At 42.6% G+C, this 27740-nt stretch overlaps 1 protein-coding gene across 1 annotated transcript in view; it reads right to left on the bottom strand.

Moving 5' to 3' along the window:
- Positions 1 to 27740, bottom strand: part of LOC126176671 (collagen alpha-1(XV) chain-like) — a 241260-nt gene that overhangs the window by 118872 nt on the left and 94648 nt on the right. The window contains exon 6 of the mRNA XM_049923830.1: positions 2083 to 2175. Within this exon, the coding sequence (XP_049779787.1) occupies positions 2083 to 2175 (93 nt within the window). The remainder of the gene's footprint in view (positions 1 to 2082; positions 2176 to 27740) is intronic.

Raw genomic sequence — 27740 nt, 5'->3', positions numbered from 1 at the left:
GTGTTTCACAAGAGCGATATTTTCTGAATCCGTGCTATGTATCAATAGATTGTTGCTTTCCAGCTAATTCACAATGTTCGAACACAGTGTATGTTCCAAAATCCTACTGCAGATCAACGTCGGTGATAATGGTCTATAATTCAGTAACTCACACATTTCTCATTTCGCGAGTATTGGTGTGACTTCTGCCACTTTCCAGCCTTTAGGCACGGGTCTTCCGTCGAGCGAAGAATCGTCTATGATTCCTAAACAGGGGTCAAACAGATATTTCACGAATAATGGCTTCAGCTTCAGCCAAACGTGCAGGAATCTCTTCTGGAGTATATGTCAGTGACTAGTACAACAAGTGCTTCATCACACACCACAAGAAGAAATCGTTACGAAGTGAGCAACACATATGAAACAATAATCATGGTCAGCCTTTGATGGGGACACACTGTTCGTCTAACTTCAGTGATACAAACAGAAAGTCTTTCTTTTTTTCTTCTCTAAAAAGTTTCAAGTTCCGTATAAGAAGCTTCTTTTCCTCACTCTATACAGGGTGAAAAGTAGGCTATTTAAACAGACAAACTCTCGGAGGTTGTAGAGGACATCAAAACAAACATTTTGCCCTAATCTCATTTTTTCCTATGAGGAGTACTTAAACCAGTAGAGGAAGATTTCTCAGGTCGCATATTAATTAAACCAACAAACAGTTTTCCATTTTTTATGACCAAGAGACAACACATTAACGCAACCCAATTTCAATTACAGTATATTTTCAAAAATGCCTCCATTGACACGTAAACAAAGGTTACACCGTCGGATCATGTTCTGTCTGAGATGGGCCAAAACCGAAGGAGTTTCCTGAATTGTTCATGTTGCTGCTACTATCCAGGCAACCAGATCCTCTTCTGATGCAACAGGAGTTGCGTAAACAGGATTGCGCATCTAGCCCCGCACAAAAAAGTCCAGAGGGGACATATCTGGGGATCGAGCAGGCCATGGTACAGGACCACCTCTGCCAATCCACGTTTCCGGGAACCGTCGGTCCAGGAATCGACGCACACGACGACCGAAATTTTGGAACCACATGCGTTGTCGTGTAGGGAGCGGGACGTCTTCCAGCAATACTGGCAATGCTCCGGCGAGAAAATTGTAATAGTGTCTGCCATTTAATGGCCTAGGTAGCAGATACGACCCAATTAAACAGTCCCCAACAACACCGGCCCACACATTAACGAAGAACTGCAGTGATTGAAGGATCCCGCTCCACATGCTGCAAGACAGGTTCCTCAAATTGCAGCGTTCTTAGCGTGCAACTGTGTTCCTGTCCAGGTAATCTGCTAAATGACCCGGTCTCACGCAGATGTTGGTACACAGCAGCAAAGGTGGTAGGATGCGGGATACGGCGATTAGGATATTGTAATTGATAAACCCGCTGTGCAGCTCGTCCGTTCTGGTGCGCTACGTAGTACGTACCAACCATATCAGTGTACTCACTCCAGGTGTATCGCTTCAATAGTAAACAGACACAGTGCACTACTACACTGGTGGACAGCAGTTGCCTACAACTGAAGGGCGTAATACGCCCTCTAACAACTGAATATCGTAATACGGCCTCTAACAACTGACGAGCGTATTACGGCCTCCAGCGGTTTAAATAATCCTCTTAGGAAAAAATGACATTTGGGAAAAGTATTTGTTTTGATGTACCCTACAACCTCCCAGAGTTTGTCGGTTTAAATGCTTTTCACCCTGCATATGTGGCAGTAAAACATAATGTACTGGAGGTAGTAGGCAAGCTACTGTGTGTGGGGGGGGGGGTCTGAACTTGGCTTAAACTGCTCTAGGAGTTCCAGAGCTGTGCTGGAGCGTATACGCACACACACACACACACACACACACACACACACACACACACTTACTAATGCGTTATTTTGTACATAGATTTGTAAACAAACATAAGGCAGAGTGAAGTGAAGTGTGTAGAGGGTACGTGGCTGCGGGATGTAGGAGAGACGGTAGGCAATTGGCAGGGCGCGAGGCAGCCGTGGAGCGCGCTGCGGCGCGCCAGCAGACTGGCGCCAGCTGGGTACGGACCGCGACGTACTGCCAGCCGGCGGCGACGCGCACCAGCAGCGCCTGCTCGTCCATCACGTACGCCAGCGTGCCCACGGGGCTGGCCGCCGTCATCTGCAACACGATGGCGTGCGGTCACCACACTCTGCCCTTCTTTGCCGCGACCGCGATGTAAACACACCGCCCCTCTGCCTCTCTGCGCTCTGCAGTCCGCCGACTGCGTGTACACACAGACTACACAGCTGCTCTGCTATACCGCAACGTCACTACACTGTATTACAACTCATCGTTCACTTTCCACGAGTGCTGCGGAAAGGAAGCTCTGCAATAAGGAAAGGCATAAAAACCCCGAATTTTTTTAAAAAGTGATAACAATGGAAAAACGCTAAATGTGAACATTTATTGTTACCCTTCACCCAGAATTATCGAATGAAACAACAAGTTTTGTACGATAATGATGTAAAACGAGGAAATCAATTAAAATTTGTATCACAGCACAGACTCGAACCGACGTCCCCTCGTTTACTAAGACAGAAATACTGACCACTACTCCACCACATTACTACGGTTAGCATGGTTCGAATGGTTCAAATGGCTCGGAGCACTATGGGACTTAACATCTGTGGTCATCAGTCCCCTAGAACTTAGAACTACTTAAACCTAACTAACCTAAGGACATCACACACATCCATGCCCGAGGCAGGATTCGAACCTGCGACCGTAGCAGTCGCGCGGCTCCGGACTGCGCGCCTAGAACCGATAGACCATCGCGGCCGGCTACGGTTAGCATCGCCGCGCGAACTATCCAGTCTATTGCTATCCCAGCACAAACTTCAATTCATATCTTCAGTTTATTTTCCTCCTGAATAGTCACTGTTACCAGGGCCCTCCGGTACTGCAATCGCAATCCAACGTTGGACGTAATGGCGTAATTGGGAAGTCCTGTACCTTGGGTGATGTAATAGATATACAGGGTGAGTCGCGTAAGATGTAACACCCCCATTATTCAGAGGGCGATTGCATGTATCGGTATGCGGTTTTCTGTGAATCATAGCGGACTATGGGGCACATACGTTGGTACATGCAAAATCGTCACAACGTTTATATTGACCGAGATAATGAGGCAAGTACCTGTTTTTTAAATCGGACGCTATACTTTTTTTTTACCATCATTCGAACGCTCTGGAAAATACGCGTATACTGATGTAACGCATGTTGCTACTGTGATTAAAACTTTGCTTAAAACAGGGCGGATGAGGATTTACCGCCGGCCGGAGTGGCCGTGCGGTTCTAGGCGCTACAGTCTGGAGCCGCGCTACTGCAGGTTCGAATCCTGCCTCGGGCATGGATGTGTGTGATGTCCTTAGGTTAGTTAGGTTTAAGTAGTTCTAAGTTCTAGGGGACTGATGACCACAGATGTTAAGTCCCATAGTGCTCAGAGCCATTTGAACCATTTTTTTGAGGATTTAGCAACGTAGCGGTGCATGCTGCATAGAACACGGCAACTCGGCCTGCGGATCGCGCGAGGCGTATTTACAGTCTGCAGCCGCTTCCGACCGCCTCGACCTTCAACCGTACAATATTTCCCAGCGTCTTCTAAGCGAAGTTTGAATCACAATAGTAACATGCATTACATCACTATACGCGCCTTTTTTGCCAGAGCGTTCGAATGATGGTAAAAAATGTATAGCGTCCCATTTAAAAACATGTACTTGCCTCATTATCTCGGTCAATATAAACGTTGTGATCATTGTGCATGTACCAACGTAAGTGCCCCAATATAGATATATTGCGTCAAGTGCTGGGGTGCCATTTCAGTGCCGGAGCGTCCTGGAAATAGTGACAATTTACGGGGAAAATAAGCTGAAGATATGAAGCGAACTCTGAGTTAGGGTGGGAGCCGCACAGGCAAGACTGTTACGCCTAGTGCTGTGGTACTGTAATGGTCAGAATTTCTGTCAAATAAGCAAAAGGACTCGGGTTTGAGTCCCTGCAGTCGCTCAAATTTTAGTATATTTCTTCAGTTTCCATCATTATAGTAGATAAAGGTGAGACTTAAATGTCTCGGGGAAAATTTATTCTAACAAGTTTAGTGCTGCCTCTCATTTATTTCTATGACACGTTTCAGGGATTTAAGCTTCCATTATCAGGAGGATTAATGTGGCTTGTATTTGTTGTTTTATAACTTTCGCGTTATCTCCGACAGTTGTCTCCGAAAAGTGTGATGGTACATGCGATGTAGAACGACAGATAAATCATTCTGTGACCACAGGAAACAGTGCCACATGTTCCTGCAGGGTCATTTTATAACACAGACAAGGGTCATTAATCCGCAAGATGATGGAGGTTCAATCTTTCGAAATACATGGCTAGTAACAGTAAACCTGTTTTTTCATTCGATAAAATGGAATAACTAAATGTTTTGTCATGTTATTGTATTGGTTAATACTAACTTCAAAATTAATTTCAAGAGTTTCTGCGAAGACACTCTTCAGTGGTATGGTGTAGAAGGTGGTGCACCAAACAAAGTTCTTCATTTCTTTCTTGAACTGTAGTACATTACCTTCTAAATATTAATATATATACAGTTACTGAGCACGTAATAAACACTTTAACTGATAAATTACCGTCAGCCAGGATCTTCAGTGGCCGAGTGATGACATTTGACTTCATCTGTCGCAATTTTTAGAAAATTTAAGCTTTTTTCGATTACATACTTCAGCACACACCGCATATAGTTCTTATTTGAAAAAAAGAAGGCAGAAATCTGCTCTAGGCTCTACTAACATGCAGAATAATATGTAGCACAATTAGTTGCACCCTAATTGTTGGAAGTACCATACAAGCAACAGCCAGCATCAGCAGATGTAGTGGAAGGAAGGCTCGATCACACTAGGTGGCGTAATGGTGTCGATGCACGTTTAAAGAGGTCACACAGTTTCGTTGGTAAGACATGTGTCACATTTAAAATTTAAAAAACAATTTCCAAAAGTGCGTTTAATATTAAGAAAGAGTAATGACCGAAAAACAGACAAATGTTATAAAAAAAACTGTGCTATTTTAAGAAAAGTTATTAAAGCTCCATAAGTATGTGTATTACGTCTGAGATTAGCTACTGTGACGATAAAATTAAAACAAACTGGAATATTATTGAAAGAGTGACAAGCCAATGAAGAACACAGCAAGACTGTATGAAAATTTTATTAACAGAAATCAGAGGTTGAAAATAGTTTAATAATCATTTTTTTAATTGGTGTGGAGAAAATAGGATTCAGATGTTCATTAGAAAAGGCAAAGCTACATATGCAAGAGGCAATACGTATCGAATTTGATAAAACTGTGATTCTATGCACCCTCTGAAGTTAGGAAAGTAATAAACTAAGTCAAAATTACAAGCTTGCATGGAGTTATTCGCATCTATGACAAAGTACTAAAAGCTTGTTACCTACGGATAAGTAGGACTCCCAGGCACATGTGCAACAGTTCACTGAAGCACATCATTTTTCTTGATACATTGAAATACCCTACAGTTAAACCATTTTAGAAAACGGAGGACAGGTCTGATGCCAACAGCTACTGCCCAATCTCACTTCTGACAGCTTTTTCCAAAGCACTCGAAAAAGTAATGGTGAGGAGTAGCTTCACATACTTGTAAAACTATAGTATTAACAAAAAGCTAATTTGGTTTTAAGAAAGGCTTTTCAATAGAAAATGCTATGTACGCTTTCACTGATCAAATATGAATTGCTCTGAATAATCGAACATCACTAGTCCGGATTTTCTGTGACCTTTCGAAGGGGTTTGGTTGGGTAAGTCGTGGAACCGATATCGATAATCTTAGGTATTGTAGTATGAGTGGGACAGTGAACAAATGCTTCAATTCAAATTTAACTGGAAGAGTACAGAAGATTGAAATAGACAACTCATATAATGCGCAAAAATCACCAGATTCCTGAAAAAAATAAAATACCAAGCATCGGGTCCCATAAGCTTTAATCGTGGGTCTTAATATGTACACTATGAGATCAGTAGTGCCCGGACACAACGCTGAAAGTGACTTACAAGTTCGTGGCGCACTCCATCGGTAATGCTGGAGTTAAATATGGTGTCGGCCCACCCATAGCCTTGATGACAGCTTCTACTCTCGTAGGCTTACGTTTAATCAGGTGCTGGAAGGTTTCTTGTGGAATGGCAGCCCATTCTTCACGGACTGCTGCACTGAGTGGAAGTATCGATGTCGGTCGGTGAGGCCTGGCACGTAGTCGGCGTTCCAAAACATCCCAAAGGTGTTCTATAGCATGCAGGTCAGGATTCTGTGCATGCCAGTCATTACAGGGGTTTTATCGTCGTGCAACCACTCCGTAATAGGCCGTGAATTATGAACAGGTACTCGATCGTGTTAAAAGATGCAATTACCATCCCCGAATTGCTCTTCAACAGTGGGAAGCAAGAAGGTGCTACAAACATCAATGTAGTCCTGTGCAGTGGTAGTGCCACGCAAAATAACAAGGGGTGCAATACACCACCATGAAAAACACGACCACACCGTAACTACAACGACTCCGAATTTTACTGTTGGCACTACACACGCTGGCAGATGACGTTCACCAGGCATTCGCCATACCCACACACTGCCATCGCATCGCCACGTTGTGTCTCGTGATTCCTCACTCCATAAAACGTTTTCCACTGTTGAATCGTCCAATGTTTGTGCTTCTTACACCAAGCGAGGCGTCGTTTGGCATTTACCGTCGTGATGTGTGGCTTATGAGCAGCCGCTCGACCATAAAATCCGTTTTCTCACCTCCCTACTAACTTTCACAATACTTGCAGTGGATCCTGATGGAGTTTGGAATTACTGTGTGTGGGATGGATACATGTCTGCCTAATACACATTTCAACCCTCTGCAACTGTTGGGGGTCTCTGTCAGTCAACAGACGAGATCGGCCTGTACGCTTTTGTGCTGTACGTGTCCCTTCATGTTTCCACTTCACTATCACATCGGAAACAGTAGACCTAGGAAGGTTTAGGAGTGTGGAAATCTCGCGTACAGACGTATGACACAAGTGACACCCACGATGTCTAATGACTACCGAGGTCGCTGATGCCTTTTTTTAAGGGGTTTTATACAGTATAATGTGTTTCATGACATTTTGACCTGTTCAATCGTGACATATATTGTACAATTACCACTATTTATGTATTCGACTTGTTGGTTTGAACGTAATATTTTATTAAGAACTTTGCACCTCTGACTTCCCACGCCAGATGGCGGTTACTCTGCAATAACAAATTTTGTTATATTTGATGTCATGTTATTTGTATATTTTTCGTTTTTACTAGTCCTTATAATTTTACCTGTTGATTTTTATTCTTGCATGTTTTTTAAGTTGTTTTGAAAACAACATGCCAGTGTATGTTGGCAGATGTGCATTTCCCTCTTCCATTTTGCCATGCATTTTAATGCACAATTTTAATTTTGAAGTATTCAATTAATGATTTGCAAGTGCAAATTTGGTATTTTATGTTAATCTCTTGCAAATAAAGCAGTATTAAGTTGTCATGTGACACATGTCACACAGAGGGCGTTCCAAGCCTCTGTCACACCGAGGTCTGCTGTATAGGTGACTGTAAGCAGCAGCTTCAGTTATTGTGATCGTTTCATAGCTTCTGTTACTGCTAATAACTAGACGCCAGTGCCTACGAGCTTTAATTTGTACGCTAAAGGCATGTTCTTACCCGCAGTTGATTTATACACAGGTGTATTTGTGGTCTTTTGTTTCTTATTCACTGATCGCTATGTGAAAATTTTTAACTTCCAGCACTGAAGATGATCATTATGTGATCGAAAATCGATTTTGCTGTTAGTATATCATCAAAATTACGGCCAACACTGACTTTCTTTCTAATTTTATCTAACAAATATAGAGTTTGAACAGAAATTTGTAGCTAGGGCAGAGTAATTCAAATTTTTGAGTGTGCGCTTTAATGACAGATTAAATTGAATTGGAAGAAACACACTGATGATCTACTGAAGCCTATGCTATTAGTATTATCACAAATTTTTTCAATAAACATGAAAGAAAATTAGCTTACTATGCCTATTTTCATTCACTTATTTTGTATGTCATCATATTCTGGGGTAATTCACCATTAATTAAAAAGTATTCATTGCACAAAAGTGTGTAATAAGAATAATAGCTGATGCCCAGCCAAGATCATCTTGCAGACACTTATTTAAGAATCTAGGGATATCAATAGTAGCTTTGCAACATATATATTCATTTATGAAATTTGTTATTAGTAACCCATCACAACTCAAATGCGGTAGCAGTGTACATAGCTTCAAAACTAGGATAGAGGCTGATATTCACTACTCTCTCTAACTTTGGCACAGAAAACCTTTGTTGACTTAGCAAATAGCATAAAAACTCTGACAGATAGCTAACAAATATTTAAACACAAATTACAAGAACTTCTGAATAACAATAACTTCTACTCAACAGATGGATTCTTTGATATAAATGAGTAAAATTAGAACTAAAAAACCTCGAATTACGCTATGTAAATAAATCTTTTGTTAAACTAAGATATTCGAAAAGATTGTGAAGCTCTGAGGATCCTCCTGAGCACATTTGGTGGTGCTGGTCATTGCTTGTATGGTACTTCAACAGTCAGAGGCTATCAGTGCTAATGATACTACCTGTTATTTCACATTTTAGTAATGACAGTATATTATATCTACATCAAAGTTTCATTTATTTGTATCTAAACTGGTATGTATTTGTGTCTAGAAAACCATTTTGTTCTTGAATATTGGTGGTATAGAACTGACTTTTATAAGAAATTTGTGTTCCTATAAAACTTGCAATAAAATATTTGTTATCTTCGTGTGTTGGTAATAGGTTATCAGATGATGTATTAAACCCAAAGCATTTTGTGACACTTAATAAACAAGTTAAGAGAAAACAGTTTTTAAACAACCACACAGCCTTAGTGGTTATATCCCTCTAATAGGACTTTCAGTCCATTTAGAATTTAAACTGCATTACCCTACAATGAAACATACTTTGCCACAGACAGAGGTTACAAAACTCTTTGAAGATCTACAGAAGTAAATAAAATATACGACAAAACACAGAAACGTTTCCAAATATAGATTAAAGATGTTTCTCCTTAACAGCTATTATACCATAGAGGAATTCTTGAACAGAAATAATTAGTCATTTATACAAAAAGGAAAAATCTGTAAAACGCCAGCATGTAGCATATACATTTTGTGGAAAATTTAGTACATCTACCAGAGACAGCAAAAACAACACAACATGATGTGTTGCTGATTCGAATAGTGTGTTGCAATTCCCATGTTATCAAACTGGAATAAGGTAAAACACGTCAACATCTCGCCTCTACTGTTCAACATTGTTTATGTTTTCCTTTTTCACCATGGTTTACACAGTCAGAAGTTTCAGTCAAGTCACATTTTATTTTTGCTGGCACTAATTCCTGATTTATTGTCTACCATTTGCAGAGGTATCTATAGCACTTTTATCTGATACTTGTTTATCAAGGAAAATTTCCAAAGACCAGTATCTTTTGAGAAGTTATTTTATTTAGATGACCAGCATCTCATTAACGCCTCTGCATTTAAAAAACGAGTGTATGTGCAGTGATTATCAAGATATACCACAACTGTCATTACAGAAAATGAAGCATAATAATAAAAGCCCTTAAAACCTACAAAACATAATTAGTTGCTTTAAGAAAAGTACCTGTAAAAACACAGCACAACAAAGCACAATATGTACACATACTGGTTAGCATCGAATCAATTTGGAATCACTAAGATAGAAAAGAACATGCCAAACATTACAAAAACACAAAAATGCACAATATACAAAATCAGAAGCAGAAACAAATAAAGCTTGCCTAGTTTCTTTTGTTTTTATTATTAGTTTTTACACTTTCTATTGTTTTATTTTTATTTTTTGCGTACTTTTTTAATATAAGAAACCTATGTTTTACCTTTCGATGACAAACACACTAGTTCTTAGGAAAACTTATACTTTTTTACTTGACAGTTGTGCTTAAAATTCAAATTGGTAATCACTAGTTTTTGATGTATTACTTCCCTGTAAATTCTATTATCAATTAATTTAACGATGGTTTTTAAAATACTGGAAATAATGAGATGTTAAAGTAACTACTAATAACTTCTTACCTCACTTTTTGTTAAGTAATTGTCAATATCATATTATCAGGAAATACATCTATGAATTACATAAGCACCAGTATATTAAAATGTTCACATGAACAACATTTATTTGTTTCTTGAATGATTTTCTAGTAACTAATTCAATACTCATTTTAAAAGAGCTGATAACCTTGAAAGCTTTTGAAGAAGTAGGATGTAGGTGGGTTTAATAAAACTTGTTTCGAAACACTTCTTAGATTCTATAGGCGCTCTACTAAGGAAGTGTTCAGATTAAGTTATATGCTACTGACAGAAAGACGTCATCAATAGTGTCAACGTTACTAAATTATATTTGACTGAATAAAATTAGTTATAAGACCTATGACTGCATGAGAAAACGCTGAAAATGGTAACTGGCAACACGGAAGGCGTGGAGTGCATAGTGACATGGTGAGAAGACGTTTATGTTTTCCATTAGCCTGTAACAGGAATATAATGGTTTAAGTCACTTATAAGGAACTACACGACTACCCGAGGCTGTCTGGTTTCTTATCTTACCCGTAATGCCACAAATGAAGCAAACTTACCAGTGATGTACATGTCCAAGTTCGAAACCCAGTCTAACACTAATGTCAAACTATCCACAGTGTATTTATTCCTTTTCAGTTTCTGAAAAGATATCGCTCACGTCACTTCCTTCATTTAATTCACATTAATTCCATTTATTTCAAAGAACTGAATTTACATGTCTTCTAAACACAAATTCCTTAGGCAGAGTAGCTGAATTTTTCCACCGAATCCGTTTCCCCAGCGGCACTGTTCCAATGCCTTCCGTGACCCAGTAAACGACGAGACTAAACGTCAGTGACAATATTTTAGTCGTACGCAGACACGATCTCAGAATTCGCCGTTTCATTACCTCCTGGACACAAAGTTAACGCAGGACATTACAGTTTATAAAGGTTCATGCTCGTCAATAAAAGACGACACTTATGTTACTGAACCCGGTGGAAATCGATACGAACTCAAAGAGAATATTTATTTAATTCCACCTGCGTATCCAGAAGAAAGCATTTGTTTTATTTTCCTCTCGTGGAATGAGATCACAGAATGAAGATGTGGCTGGCAAGGCTAAATACTAAGATGTGTCATACAAACTAAAGGAATTTTAGTTGTATATTCCTAAATGTCTGATAACAGTAAGAGATTTATAGTGCGAAATTATTTACAATTTTACTAATTAACATTTAAAAAGTAATTTAATTTGTAGCTCCACTTTCAAGACATGAATCAGTAAGCAACGTGCTATGTTGCGGGTTGAATACATCAGTCCAGACACCACTCCACAGTACATAACAGACCGCTCATGTGACTAGTTGGTCCTGATCGAAACGCTGTTATTAAACATAATCGCATTCACTTACGGATTTAAAAATTATTTCACTTTTGTTCATAGCGATTACAGTTTCGAGAAAAACCCAGAAGTGTCACTTAAAAATACGACTCCGGCACGTCCGCTAGTCCAAACATCAAGCGAGTACGAAATGTCCAAGACATAGACTTCACAGATAGACACAAAAACGGGTAATACTAATCACAGTAACGTATTTCTTACGTTCGTATAGTTCCGTATGACAGTTGGATAACATTTGCTCTTCGCTAACACAATAATTACTAACGATGTTTTACTCGCACACGGGGTGGATCAGGTACCATCTTTTCTATCTGATATTAAAGGGAAAAAAGATGATAGGGAGGTAATTTCATCGAAAAGAGAAAATGAATCAGAGATGTGATGTGAAAGTAAACGGTTAAATATTTGTCAAGCATGGAAGGCTTTCATGAAAATGATCCAGAGCGAAAGCCAAGTAGGAAGAAGAAAGTTTTTTCTTCTTTTTTTAATTTTTTGGTTGAGAGGTGGAAGGTGGAGGAATCAAGGAGGCAGAGAAAATCGAAGTGGACCTCGGACACCGTTGCAACTCTGGCGGAGCCAGGATACCGAGAGCGGGCGACAGCGAACGAAATATTCTTCATGAATCACAGACCCCATAATCCGCTCTTGTGGCGTATAGCGCATGCACCTTTTTTGCAAGACTGCAAGTCACAACCGGACCCAATCCTCGTGGCGGATTAACGACTCCCGAACACAACTGATGCATTGGTCGGTCTGTGAGCGATTTCTAGACGGTTTCGCGCGCTTTTTTAGAAAAATTGTGCACTGGTTGCCAATACCCACATCAGAAAGTGCAATACATGGACAGTTAAAACACGATCGCAAGCAGTACAAAGTTCGTACAGTCCAGTGACAGATCGCGCGTACGACTTCCCTGCCTTCGGAAACTGACAACTGCGGCTACACGGAGGGCATTCGAAAAAAAAAACTGTTAAAGAAATCGTTTTACCAAATGTTGAATACTAGAAGGGTTTGACGCTAAGAAGAAGCAGAATCATATACTCGAAACACTTCATCTATGACAGATACTATTAAAATACTTTGCACAGAATAAATGTGTCAGATCTTTTAATCTGTCATGTGTTTACTTGGAGCAGCAAACTCCACGCTCCTTCCATTGCAACGCAGCAGATGGGTCTCGGGAGGCGAACATTCACATCGAGTCCATTATTACTTGACGTCTGAGACACCACACTGATTACAGCTGCGCCGTGACAAGGGGCATCTGATACTGGAGTTTTACACTGCTTCCCCGTCTCACAACCCTGCTGAGCATGAAATGAGATTCTGGAACAGCGGCGGAGAGATGACGAGGAGAGACAGTGAGGGATATGCAATTGTCTCAGGGATGATGAACGAGGCCGTACGGCGTGGCGGTAGCGAGAACTAATGGCTTGACGAAACCATACTATCTACTGGGATGTAACGTCTTTGAAACACCTGACAAATGTTTGCACATTATTCTGGATTTTATTACGTGGCATCTGCTGGCATAACCTGTGTGTGGCGATCCCTGTTATGCGCGGAAAAGTATGAAAGGAACCCTACATCTACATCTCCATCGACACAGATACTCCGCAGGCCGCCGTACGATGCGTGGTGGAGGTGGAGGGTACCCTGTACCACTACTTGTCATTTCCCCTCATGTTGCACTCGCAAACAGAGCGAGGAGAAAACAACTGTCTACATGCCTCCGTTCGCGCAATGTATGTTGGCGGCCGTAGAATCGTTCGCCAGTCAGCTTCAAATGCCGGTTCTCAGCTAATAGTGTACCTCGAAAATAACATCGCCTTCCCTCCAGGGATTCCCGTTTGAGTTCCCGAATCATCACCGTAACACTTACGTGTTGCTCGAACTTACCGGAAACAAATCTAGCAGCCCGACTCTCAATTGCTCCTACATCTTCCTTCAATCCGACCTCATACGGGTCCCAAACACTCGAGCAGTTCTCGAGAATAGGTCGCACCAGAGTCCTATATGTGACCACTTTCACGAATGAACCACTCTTTCGAAAAATTCTCTCGATGAACAGAAGTCGACGATTTGCCTTACCTATCACAGTTTTCACGTGCTCGTTCCGTCTCATATCGCTCTGGAACTTACGCCCATATATTTAAACATTTTGTCTATGTCAAGTAGGACACTAGCAGTACTGTGTAGAAACAGCAGTGGATGACGAAGGGCTGAACCTGAGGATGACGGGCGATCCGAACTTACCTACAGTTAAAACTGTATGAAAAAGCGATCTGTATGGGAAACTGACAGATTTTGTGACAGATTTGGACTTGAAGAGACGCAATAAATTATTTTGGCACTCGGAACTCAGTTCAAAAAGGTATAAAAATAGGCGCGGAGTACCAAATACAAGAGGCAGAAAGTAGTCTTTAAACAATATTTTAAGGCATATCTATTTCATCTATTTATTTATTCATTTATCAGGTTTCGTGAGACCGTACAAACATAAGTAACTTCGTGACAGAACGGGTCGGTATTTAGTACATAACGGTGATTAGAAAATTTATAAACAAGGAAGTAGCTCATAAATAAATCTCGAAAAAACAGCGACTATCGCAATAAATAACACGTTACAGAAAAACGTTGTCAGGTACCGCGAGGTAATCTTCTACAGAATTGATGGGGTATGCCACAAGAAAACCCTTCAACTCGGATCTGAATATTTGGGATTTATCCCTAATTTTAGTCAGTTCTGCTAGAAAGCTGTTTAAAAGAAAACCTGCTGGATAGTTTAAACCTTTCAGTACAATGCTCAACGAAGTGTTAGCCACGTCTGTATCGTTGAACCGTCCAGTGTTCACTGAATAAGTGCCGAACTTTCTTCTGAATGCATCAGAATCGTCAGTAACAAATCCTGCGTTGGGATGTATGTACAGGGACGTCAGGGTCAGAATTCCAAGACACCGAAACAGCGAAACAGCCTACACGAAATTCGCGAGCTGACGCCACAGTTCTGTATCATCACACTTTTCAGGGACAAGAACATTCCTCGTGTGCGCACTCAGTTGCCCCAATACACCACAGCATACGAGATAAAAGGAAGCAGCAGAGTTAAAACTCTATTTAGAGGAGACGCAAATTTAGACCCTGTGTGATGACATAAACCTACTAACACACTATGCTAAGACAACAGTGGAATCGCTACCTGAGGAACACGTTGTTTTACGACTCACCGGTTCTTTTGATCAAGTGAAATACTTTGGTACAGGGGTCGGATGAAATATGGAAACATGGCGAGAAATACAAAAATGGTTCAAATGGCTCTGAGCACTATGGGACTTAACATCTGAGGTCATCAGTCGCCTGGAACTTAGAACTACTTAAACCTAACTAACCTAAGGACTTCACACACATTCTTGCCCGAGGCAGGATTCGAACCTGCGACCGTATCAGTCGCGCGTTTCCGGACTGAAGCGCCTAGAAACGCTCGGCCACCGCGGCCGGCGAGAAATACATGTTAGCCAAGTATGCTGGTTGTGCTGTCGTATGTGACCACGTGTGCCGTGTCCTGATTGGTGCTGGTTGCGAAGTCTTTGGTGTTTTATAAGGCACCGTATCGAAAATTTTTGCAGCATACAGGGAGAGCAGGAAACATCATCCACTAAGTCACAACGAGAACGAAACAATGCTGAGTGATAGTGAAGGACGGCCATTGAAGAGGATTGTGACGAAAGTTTAGAGGAAGTCGCTGCAAAGGTCCCTGCAGAAGTGAATCTCGCATTGGCGAACTCTGTCAGCTCCAAAACCACGGGAGCTCCATGAGCAGGAAATTGTACGAAAAGCTGGAATTCCAAAACCACTCATCACTGATGCAAATGCCCATAACAGGAAAGTGTGGTGTCGAAACCATAAAACCGGCTCTATGTAGCAATGCACGAAAGCCATTTAGTCAGATGTGTCTTCCTTCATATTGTTTACAAATTCTTCCAGAGTCTACGTCGCAAGACTTCAACATGGCAGGGTTTCGATGATGATTTGGGCAGCTACATCGTGGTATACCACGGGCGCAACGGTTACTCTGCAAGATCGCATTACCGCCAAGTTTTCTGTGATCATTTCGGTTGGTCAGTCGATCCCGTGTTGCGACGTTTGTTCCCCAGTGGTGATGCTGCGTTCCAAGACGACAAGGCCATTCCTCACACGGCTCACACAGTCGACGACTGGTTTAGTTTGTTTTTATCGCAACTCTCCAGGCCACCACAGTCAATATCTTTGAACGTTTGTGGTCTGCTTTGGAGAGAAGGCTGTGTGATCTCTGCCCCCCCCCCACCCCATCCCTGCTACCTAAACGTACCACTATTCTGCAAGAAGAATGGTATGAGATTCCCTTGAAAACCATACAGGATCTTTATTTATACATTCCGAGACGAAGATATTTTGGAAGGTCAAGGGTTGCTTCTACGACTTATATCAATGCGTTTTGATTGTGGTTTTTCCATACTTTGGCCACCCCTTGTAGGTTTTACAGCTCGTTACATGAAAGTGATGTGGGTTCTATGTACACGTTCTGGGTTATTCGTGTAAAGCAGACTCTATGGCTTATTCTGTCAATGAAATTGTTTGTGTAGTTAAAGCTTGCATCTTCTTTCATTAGCGAAATTTTCCATGAGAAAATGCCAAAGTCCAGTGTTATAGCATAAAAGTAGTCCGGAAAGTATTGCAAATATTTTGCAGAAAAAGCTATGTCTCTGACTTTCGTGACAGGCGGGTGTACAATATTTGTCAATCTGTAATTAACTCTATAACTAAACCAACGTATTACTGACGAGGGATGTTTAATCTTGGACATACTGAGTAAGAGCGTAATGTTATTGGACAGTAGAGGTGTCACTCAATGATCAGAACGAACACAGAAGAACTTACTTTGAACCTCACAGTTTGCTATCATGTCAACATTCTTACTTTTACATCATAGTTAGAATAACTGCATACCTCAATTTCTCTTTTCAGTATATAAATACCTGCAGATTACGGTAGACAAGCGAGAGATAAATTCTATAGGGCATGAGCTGTAAAGAGAAATAAACAAATTATAGTAAAATCAATAGGCAGGTTGTGAAGCGAGGTCGTTATGATTCGGGAGTGGATCGGTCTCGAAATTTGTTGCTCCGGTACTGCCAGCCAAATAGTAGGAGTAGAAGCAGGAAAGTGACACTCTAGTATCAACATGGCAGTTACTTTAGCAACTGTTTTATTAGAGTAGATTGTGACGAACCCCTGCTCGTTACGATTTGGCTATGGAGAACCTATGTAGTCGTTTCTTATATTTTATTATACAATATTTTGTTGGTTGTGCATTTGTTGTTATAAACTGCATATGTGTCTTTAGGACCATGGAATTCTCATGTATGGATAGCTAATATTTATTACGAGAGCTTGTGTGTATGTGGAGAATCAACCATCAATAAAGTAGAGACGCGCGAGTACTTGACCGTATCGAGTGGATGCTGGAGGCTATTTGTGTGCCACGGAATTGCTAAATTGTCGAAAATGCCTTGTGGACTGTGTTAATAGGGAGAGGAGGAAGTCAGTAAGTGATCACTTAATAACCAGTGGGGAATCCACCAACACAGTTACTCGAAAACCTGGGACTAACTTCAGGTGTGGCGCGTGAGTGTGGATTGAGACTCCTTATGTTCATGCTGTATGTTAATTATCTTGGAGACACTATCAACAGGCACGTCAGACCTTTCGTAAATAATGCGGTTATGTATAATGAAGTCTTATCTGAAAAATATTCGGCCGTATCTTCATAACTTTTCAAAGTGTTGCAAAGATAAGCAACATGCTTAAAATATTCATAAGACTAAAACATAAATAGTCACAACAAACATCGTTCAAGTCACACAAGTACCCAGGTGTAACACTTTCTGGAATCTGAAATGGAACAATCACACAGATTCAAACGTCGGTAAAGCAGGTGACAGACCTGTTCATAGCTATGAAATTGGAAAAACGGAGTTGGTTTACAAAGAAGGCTTACAAAATTCTTGTTCGATCACGAATGGTGCTCAACATACCGTACATGACTAACAAGGGATACAGCACGGATACAAACAAGGGCAGTAGCAATGGTCGCACGTTTGTTTGACCCATGGATTCGCGTAATGGAAATACTGAAAGCAATTGAACGGGGAGACACCTGAAGATCCCGTGAAGAGGACTATAAAAATTTCAAGAAGCATCTTTTACGTACTGAATGTAGGAGTATACTAGAATCCCCTGTGTGTTGTTACTGTATGGATCGTTAAGAGCAGTTTTAGGCTTATTACAGCGTTTCAGGAATCACTGTTACCACCCTCCATGCATGAATGGTACTGGAGGAAGTCCTGATAACTGGTACATTGGGAAGTACTCTATGCTGTGTGTCTGTGTGTGTGAGAGAGAGAGACAGAGAGAGAGAGAGAGAGAGAGAGAGAGAGAGCGCTCAAAGACGTATGCTTGCAGTCGAAACTGTCTGACTGGCATTGATATCAAGAGTACGAGAACGGTGAGAAAGTTTTCTCTCAAACGCGAGGTTTAAGTTTTGTGTGTGACGATGAATTCTCATCTGTCTTCCGTAAATATACAGGCAAATTCGATTTAGTGAATGGTATGGAACAGGACCGTGTACTTGTAATTACACTTCATAGTTCATTACTTGGTGCGTATTTACGAGTAACACGTCTGATGATTATAACGCTACTATTTTTAAGCTTCGACGATAAAACCCAGAGGAAAGCAACTGTAAAACTGTTCAAAACGTACGGAGTCATTACCTTCGAATACAAGATCTCCGAGTGCCAGCACCGTCAACCATTGTCGTTCTGGAAGAATGGAATCCAGCCATGAAATCGCTTGAGACACAAACGCTGAGACTTTTGTGACAAGAGTGTTATGGTAAGTAGGTTCTCATACGCTCAAATTATGTATTAGCTGCTCTCTATTTAAAATTTAAAAATGTATATTTTTTAGCAGATCCAAAGTAATGTATGCAGACGTTGATGGGTTCGTAATTAACAACATTCCCTTTATATTCCCTTTTCTGTACTAAGTATTTGTCGCCACTGAAACTTACGTAATTTACCACCCAGCCATGTAGATAAATTTGGCTATAAAATTACTTTCTTTTTGTAAAGTCAAACCGGCCAATATTAATTTTGCGAGCACATCAACGTATTCCCATCAATAGTGAAAACAAATAAATGTTCAGAATTAACATGAGATTGTATCAAAACATTATTTAAAAATGATTCTATACCGCAAACAGATGCCAAACATCAACTGATAAATTGCGGTCGCTGGCGTTAAAGTGCATATTATTGCGCACTTCATCAACAGAGCCCAACGCAAAGCTCACATTTCCTCTCATTCGCATATTACAGTTATACCTGTAAATGATTATAGTAGTACACACAGACACACACACGCACACACACACACACACACACACACACACACACACACACCAAAAATCATTTCATGTATGTTACAAAACCGTTGGGCTATAATTCACCACATAATTTCCTTTCTTTTTTTCCTTCAATTTCCAAGTGACTATGAAAAATAAAACTGATTATATTATCAACTAGTAAAAATATAATAAACTTCTTGTTGTTGCTGTCTTCAGTCCGAAGACAGGTTTGATGCAGCTCTCCGTGATACTCTATCCTTCTACATCTACATCTACATCCATACTCCGCAAGCCACCTGACGGTGTGTGGCGGAGGGTACCTCTATCGGTTCTCCCTTCTATTCCAGTCTCGTATTGTTCGTGGAAAGAAGGATTGTCGGTATGCCTCTGTGTGGGCTCTAATCTCTCTGATTTTATCCTCATGGTCTCTTCGCGAGATATACGTAGGAGGGAGCAATATACTGCTTGACTCTTCGGTGAAGGTATGTTCTCGAAACTTCAATAAAAGCCCGTACCGAGCTACTGAGCGTCTCTCCTGCAGAGTCTTCCACTGGAGTTTATCTATCATCTCCGTAACGCTTTCGCGATTACTAAATGATCCTGTAACGAAGCGCGCTGCTCTCCGTTGGATCTTCTCTATCTCTTCTATCAACCCTATCTGGTACGGATCCCACACTGCTGAGCAGTATTCAAGCAGTGGGCGAACAAGCGTACTGTAACCTACTTCCTTTGTTTTCGGATTGCATTTCCTTAGCATTCTTCCAATGAATCTCAGTCTGGCACCTGCTTTACCGACGATCAACATTTCTTTCTTCGCGTTCTCTTCACGTACGGAGTGTGGGAAGATGATTGTGTGAATGCCTCTGTACCCACAGTAATTATTCTAATCTCATCTTCACGATCCCTGTGTGAGCGAGACGTAGGGAGGTTGTAGTATATTTCTAGAGTCATCATTTAAAGCCGGTTCTTGGAACGTTCTTAACAGACTTTCTCGGCATAGTTTACGCCTATCTAAAAGTGTCTTCCTGTCCACTTCCTCCAGTATCTCTGTGACACTCTCCCATGGATGAAACAAACCTGCAACCATTCGAGCTCCCCTCCTCAATATCCCCTGTTAGTCATATGTGGTACGGGTACTACGCACTTGAGCAATATTCCAGAACAGGTCCCACGAAAGATTTGCAAGCAATCTCCTTTGTAGAGTGATTGTGCTTCCCCAGTATTCAACAAATAAATCGAAGTCTACCACCCGCCTTATCCACGACTCAGCTTACGATCACTTCCATTTCATATTCCTACAAAATGTGACACCCAGGTATTTGTATGCCTTCGCCGATTCCAACAGTGACTAATTGATATTATAGTCGTAGCGTACTACATCTTTTCATTTTGCGAAGTGCACAATTTTACATTTCTGAGCATTTAAAACAGGTTTCCAGTATTTGCACTACTTCTAAATCTTATCAAGATCTGACGGAATATTTATGCAGCAGATAGTACTTCACTGTAGATAACTGCATCACCGGTAAAAATTATGAGGTTATTATTAATATTGTCTGAAAACCATTAATATACATCATGAACAACAAGGGTCCCAACACACTTCCCTGGGGCACACCCGAAGGTACTTCTACATCTGACAACGGCTCTCCATCCGAGATAACAGGCTGCGCGCTCACTACCAAAAAGTCGTCAATCCATTCACAAGTTTCACTTGAGACGCCACGAGTTGGTACTTCTGACAATAAGCGCAGGTGTGGCACTGAGTCACATACTTACCGGAAGTCAAAAATTATTGCGTCTACCTGATTACCTTGATCTAAAGCTTTCAGCATGTCGCGTGAGAAAAGTACAAGTTGGCTTTGACGTGATTGATGTTTCCGGAATCCATGCCGGTTGGCACTGAGCATATCATTCTGTTCGAGAGACCTCATTGTGTTTGAGCTCAGAATCTGTTCCAAGAGTCTACGTAACAGATTGATGACAAGGATATTGGACGGTAGTATTGTGGATCATTTCTACTACCCTCCATGTCGACGGGTGGGACCTGCGCTTTTTTCCGAGAACTGGGCACGGTTTTTTGATCGAGAGATCCACGATAGATTATAGAGGAGGGGCTATCTCAGGTACAAATTCAGTACAGAATCCAAAAGGATTCCATCGGGACCTGAAGCTTTGTTCAGTTTTAATGATTTCAGCTGTTTCTAACCATTACTGACGCTAATATTGATTTCTTTCATCTTTTCAGTGGTACGGGGATTAAATTGGGGCAATTCTCCTGGGATTTCCTTTGTACAGGAAAACTTGAAAACGGAGTTCAGCATTTCAACTTTTCCTTCGCTTTCCTCAATTTCAGTCCCTGTCTCATTCGCTAGGTGCTGAACACTAACCTTGATGCCACTAACAGCCTTTACATATGACCATAATTTCTTTGGGTTTCGTGAAATATCTTTCGACTGTATTCTGTTACGGTGGTTATTGAAGGCTTCAAGCATCGCTCCCTTGACAGCCAAACGTGTTTCATTCATCATGTCTCTGTCTACAGCCTTACGCTCTGTTTTACATCTATTATACAGCAATATCGGTTTCTTTAGAAGTTTCTTTACGGTGACTGTATTCCATGGAAGTTCCCTCCCATTATGAAATGTTCTACTGCGTACATATCTGTTCATTGCATGGTCAACTATTCTGTTAACCTTGACATGGTAAACTATTCTTTTTAACTTCAGTCATAGTTCCTCCCCATGCTCCTCCCTGAGCTGAAAGTTTCAAGTTCCTAGTGACTTTTTGTCTAGTGTACTGTACATATGTATCTTTATGCTTGGTTTAGTTGCCCTTTGTACTTTAGATATAATCACTGCAGCCACAACCGTGCCATCGTCACTAAACCGGTTTCGATATGGACGTCCTCCAAAAGGTCAAGTCTATTTTTTGCCACTACAGTCAATAGATTTCCATCATAAGAGGGGTTGATAACTATCTGTTCTAGGTAGCTTTCAGAGAAGGTGTTTAGTGATGTTTTGCAGGGTGTCTTATCACCGACACCACTAATAAAATTGCAATTTTCCCGATTAATTGTTGGACGTTTAAAGTCTCCAACGATGATTACACTATGATTCTGGTATTTACATGCAAGTAAGCTAAGGATTTCACTTAAGTTTAAGGTTACATCAGGAGAGGCGTTCCCTGGCTGATAGAAGGATCCAGTTACTTTATGTCCATCCGTGATACTGAGACGTGCCCAGACAACTACACATGCAGCTTCAATTTCTACCTTGGTGGATTTGAGTTCCTTGTCTACTGTGACAAATACATCATCTCCGTTTCTCATTTGCCTATCTTTTCGATATACACTTACATATTCCCCGAAAATCTCACTGCTATCAATTTCAGATTTCAACCAGCTCTGTGCACCTGGTGTTATGTGAGCTTCACTGCTTTTCAGAAGCCCTTTAAACTCAGGCACTTTCTTGCGAATGCTTCGGCAGTTAAGCATTAGAATTTTAATATTCTCCACTATCTCTTTCAGTAATATACTGATATTTTAGGGTTTCCTACAGCTATAGTTATCTGGATTCCATGGAGATTCGCCTTATCTGTAAAACCTTTTGTGTGCGCCCCTCACTCAGTCCGCTACCTGATTAGCAGAACCTGATGTGTAGTGCACACCTGACCCATTAAGGGGCGCCCTACAGTTCTCCAACCAATGGCGTAAGCCCAGGAAGCCGCAGCCTCGCTTTTCACAGAACCTTTGAAATCTCTTGCTGAGGCCTTCCACTCGATTCAGGGCCACAGATCAACGATGAGTTCTAGGGACAACGCTGCAAACTGTGAGCTTCGTTGAATCTCCATGCACAAGGTTGGTCTTCTCAACTCTGTCTACCAGTCGCTGGAATGACCCAAATATGAACTCGGAGCCCAGGCGACAGGCATCGTTTGGTCCAATGTGCTCCCCAATCTGCAATTGGTTGCACACTGTTACCACAATGGCTGCTGAAATTGTCTCTTCAACATGTTGAATGCGGCCCACAGGCATACGCACTGAGTGTACCTGGTGTCCTTTCCTGTCCGTTGCTGCCATTTCTCTAACAGGTACCATCGTTCGCCATACTTTTCAACTTCTTACGATTAACAGATCGCCAGTGTTTTGCGTTTGGCTCGTCTTGACATCGTACCAAAGAGGATTCCCAAAAACAGGTGAGGTGAGCCACAATGGCTGAGTTTCTATTTCAGTGAAGGACAGCATCCCAACCTTTTTGTGTGGGGGGACGAGTACAACGCCCTGAGTTCGCTCTGGTCCCCACCCAGCCTGTACGGGACGCTCAGATCCACCGCTGACAGGCCACTCGCAGTCAGTTGGACGAGTAACGGCAGATGCTGTGCCTTTTGCAGAGGAGACCAGATCCACAGCAGAGGGCAGTGCTTGTGGTATCCCTGGTCTCAGTATCACAGGTACACAGCTCTCGGGAGTTCCTCCAACACACCGACTCTTAGCAGCTGCCAACAGCTTGACAGTAGTCAGGTCGATTTCCAGCTGCTTACGAACATCAAAAACTTACCCCGTGTTCAAAAAAACGGTTCAAATGGCTCTGAGCATTATGGGACTTAACGTCTAAGGTCATCAGTCCACTACAACTTAGAAATACTTAAACCTAACTAACCTAAGGACATCACACACATCCATGCCCGAAGCAGGATTCGAACCTGCGACCGTAGCAGTCGCGCGGTTCCAGACTGAAGCGCCTAGAACCGCTCGACCACAAGCGACCGGCTTATCCCGTGTTCGAGAACAGGATTCACAGTGGGGTTGCAATGTATTACGAGTGAACAAATTACTTGAAATTGAACCTGCCGATTATCTTTTAATCTGCTGAGCTCATAATTCATTGTAGGAATTGAAGCAAATATGCAAAACGATTTTTCTATCAAGCCAATACAAAAGACTGTGGCAAAAATTACTAGTTTCCTAAAACGTTTTGAGGTTAATCACGTTATTAGCAAGTTTGAAAACAGTTGTTTTGCAATAAATTTACATAATATATGGGACCAATCGAATTTAAGGGATACTGGATGTAACACAATACGTTAGTTACAATATGTGCTACAATAAGTAAATCACAAAACGCCGAACTACTCGTAGATTCTGCAAAGGACAATGGTTGTCTCCGAAAATTCTCATTAGCGTTTATATACAACAAAATTCAAGAGTAATGTATTCTTTGAGAGTAATTGTGAACCACAAACGCTGATTTGCTACGAAGTCCGTTACGCATCTAAAACGCTCGTACTGGGGCAATCTACGCAAATATAGTTTTCTAAGCGTTCAAAAATTCTCAAAAATAACCTATTTCTCGCATAATTTTACAGTGAAAGAAAGGACGATTCTTTCGAACGACGATAGGCCTAATGTTCTCAAAACTTTTAAAGATCACAATTAAATTTAAGCCTACAACTGAAGATAAAAGTGCGAGTTTAACGCTGCACACGTGAATGCACTATATTTCACGATATATCACGAAAGAAACGCGCATTGATACAATCAGTGAAATATCTTAATCTAGAACTTCGTATCAGTATAGTACTCTTGTATCCATGGTCTCACACAAAGCAAAATTCCGAAATCGGCTTTTATATGTGAATAAACGTACGTACTGCACGGATTTTTCACTTAGCTGTTTCTATGCTCACTTCTACACTGGCGTGTCAAAGAAGAAGTCTGAAATACTAAACTGGTTATCCCTTGATGTCACTGAATGTGTCCTACCAACCGATCCCTTCTTTTGGTTACGTGGCACCACAAATTTCGCCCGTGTGTAGCACGGAGAGGCCGCGCTATCTGTCTTTGCCCGACGGCAAATTGTGATGGCTCGGTGGCTCGCCACGATCACTTCGGAAACTGCCCGACTTCTCGGGTGTTCGAAGAGTGCTGTGGTGAGTGTCTTCAAGATATGGCGAAACCAAGGCGAAACCATGTCCAGAGCGTCGTGGGGTTGGGCAGCCACCCCTCGTTACAGAAGTCGGACGTTGTAGTGGGGCAGACTGGTAAACCAGGTCAGGTGACGAACTGTGGTGGAACTAACATTTGACAGAGTACACGTTTGTGTGAACTCTCAGTGCACCTCCACAGCTGATTACTCATGCATGTGTCAATGTTAACAACACGAGATCGGCAACTACGACCGAAATGGGCACGTGCTCATCAGCACAGGACATCGACGAAGTGGCAGAGCGTTGCATGGCCTGATGAATCCCTGATACCTTTCTCAACAAGCTGATGGGCGGGGGGCGGGGGTAGGGGGCGCGAATCCATCGTCTTCCAGCCGACCAGCTCCTTGACACCGACGCTGTGGGATGGACACATGCTGGTTGCGGTTCCATTGTGTCCTGAGGATTTTTTATGCGTAAGCATCCATAGGTCCAGTGGAGCTCTTACGAGGCACTGAGATGGCCGAGGAGTACCGTACACTGATTGCAGACCATATACACTCCTGGAAATGGAAAAAAGAGCACATTGACACCGGTGTGTCAGACCCACCATACTTGCTCCGGACACTGCGAGAGGGCTGTACAAGCAATGATCACAAGCACGGCACAGCGGACACACCAGGAACCGCGGTGCTGGCCGTCGAATGGCGCTAGCTGCGCAACATTTGGGCACCGCCGCCGTCAGTGTCAGCCAGTTTGCCGTGGCATACGGAGCTCCATCGCAGTCTTTAACACTGGTAGCAGGCCGCGACAGCGTGGACGTGAACCGTATGTGCAGTTGACGGATTTTGAGCGAGGGCGTATAGTGGGCATGCGGGAGGCCGGGTGGACGTACCGCCGAATTGCTCAACACGTGGGGCGTGAGGTCTCCACAGTACATCGATGTTGTCACCAGTGGTCGGCGGAAGGTGCACGTGCCCGTCGACCTGGGACCGGACCGCAGCGACGCACGGATGCACGCCAAGACCGTAGGATCCTACGCAGTGCCGTAGGGGACCGCACCGCCACTTCCCAGCAAATTAGGGACACTGTTGCTCCTGGGGTATCGGCGAGGACCGTCTCCATGAAGCTGGGCTACGGTCCCGCACACCGTTAGGCCGTCTTCCGCTCACGCCCAACATCGTGCAGCCCGCCTCCAGTGGTGTCGCGATAGGCGTGAATGGAGGGACGAATGGAGACGTGTCGTCTTCAGCGATGAGAGTCGCTTCTGCCTTGGTGCCAATGATGGTCGTATGCGTGTTTGGCGCCGTGCAGGTGAGCGCCACAATCAGGACTGCATACGACCGAGGCACACAGGGCCAACACGCGGCATCATGGTGTGGGGAGCGATCTCCTACACTGGCCATACACCACTGGTGATCGTCGAGGGGACACTGAATAGTGCACGGTAAATCCAAACCGTCATCGAACCCATCGTTCTACCATTCCTAGACCGGCAAGGGAACTTGCTGATCCAACAGGACAATGCACGTCCGCATGTATCCCGTGCCACCCAACGTGCTCTAGAAGGTGTAAGTCAACTACCCTGGCCAGCAGGGTCTCCGGATCTGTCCCCCATTGAGCATGTTTGAGACTGGATGAAGCGTCGTCTCACGCGGTCTGCACGTCCAGCACGAACGCTGGTCTAACTGAGGCGCCAGGTGGAAATGGCATGGCAAGCCGTTCCACAGGACTACATCCAGCATCTCTACGATCGTCTCCATGGGAGAATAGCAGCCTGCATTGCTGTGAAAGGTGGATATACACTGTACTAGTGCCGACATTGTGCATGCTCTGTTGCCTGTGTCTATGTGCCTGTGGTTCTGTCAGTGTGATCATGTGATGTATCTGACCCCAGGAATGTGTCAATAAAGTTCCCCTTCCTGGGACAATGAATTCACGGTGTTCTTATTTCAATTTCCAGGAGTGTACATATCTTCATGACGATTACGTTTGCTAACAGCAGTAGCAGAGTTCGACAGAATAATGTGCCATGTCACAACTCCAGGAGTGTGCTGGCGGGATTCAAGGAACACAGTGGCATCTTCTAACTGATATGCTGGCTGCGTATCTCGTCAGATCTGAATCCGATCGAACACATCTGGGATGTGACTGAACGTGGCGTTAGGGCTCATTGGCCTCCTTCCCGGAACTTACAGGAATTAGGCGACTTGTGTGACTAGATATGATGCGAACTACAGAGTGCGCACTAGCTTCCTTCCCCTCCTTGGCAGTCATGCCCCTACGAGACGCCATAACACGCCTAACATTGGATCCCTAACTACCAATAATCCCACCCTCAGTGACTACCTGGAAACCGCAGGCTGAGAGGTTTCCTCTGAAGCAGGAAAAGTGACTGCGTCTGGCTGATGGACATTGTCAGTCACAGACAGCAGATGTAACCTGTTTGTCACACTAATTGGGGAGCCCTAAAGTTCAGCCCCTCCCTGGAAGCCTTTTGCAGCCTGGCACGTCCTGAGTTGACCTCCTACTTGACTGCGAATGAGGGACAATAACCAGTGCAGACAGTAACTGTGCTGGCCACCTGTGAAGACCGATTGGAGGATGCGTGGGTCATACTGGACGTTCGTTAGATGCCCGCAGCTAGTCCACAAGAATAATGCCCACCCACTGCAGCCTCAAACTGTGTAACAGAAGC

Source organism: Schistocerca cancellata, chromosome 3 (genome assembly GCF_023864275.1).
Source record: "Schistocerca cancellata isolate TAMUIC-IGC-003103 chromosome 3, iqSchCanc2.1, whole genome shotgun sequence".
Lineage (NCBI taxonomy): Eukaryota > Metazoa > Arthropoda > Insecta > Orthoptera > Acrididae > Schistocerca > Schistocerca cancellata.
The sequence above is the reverse complement of the archived record's forward strand: the minus strand, read 5'-3'. Positions and strand labels throughout refer to the sequence as shown.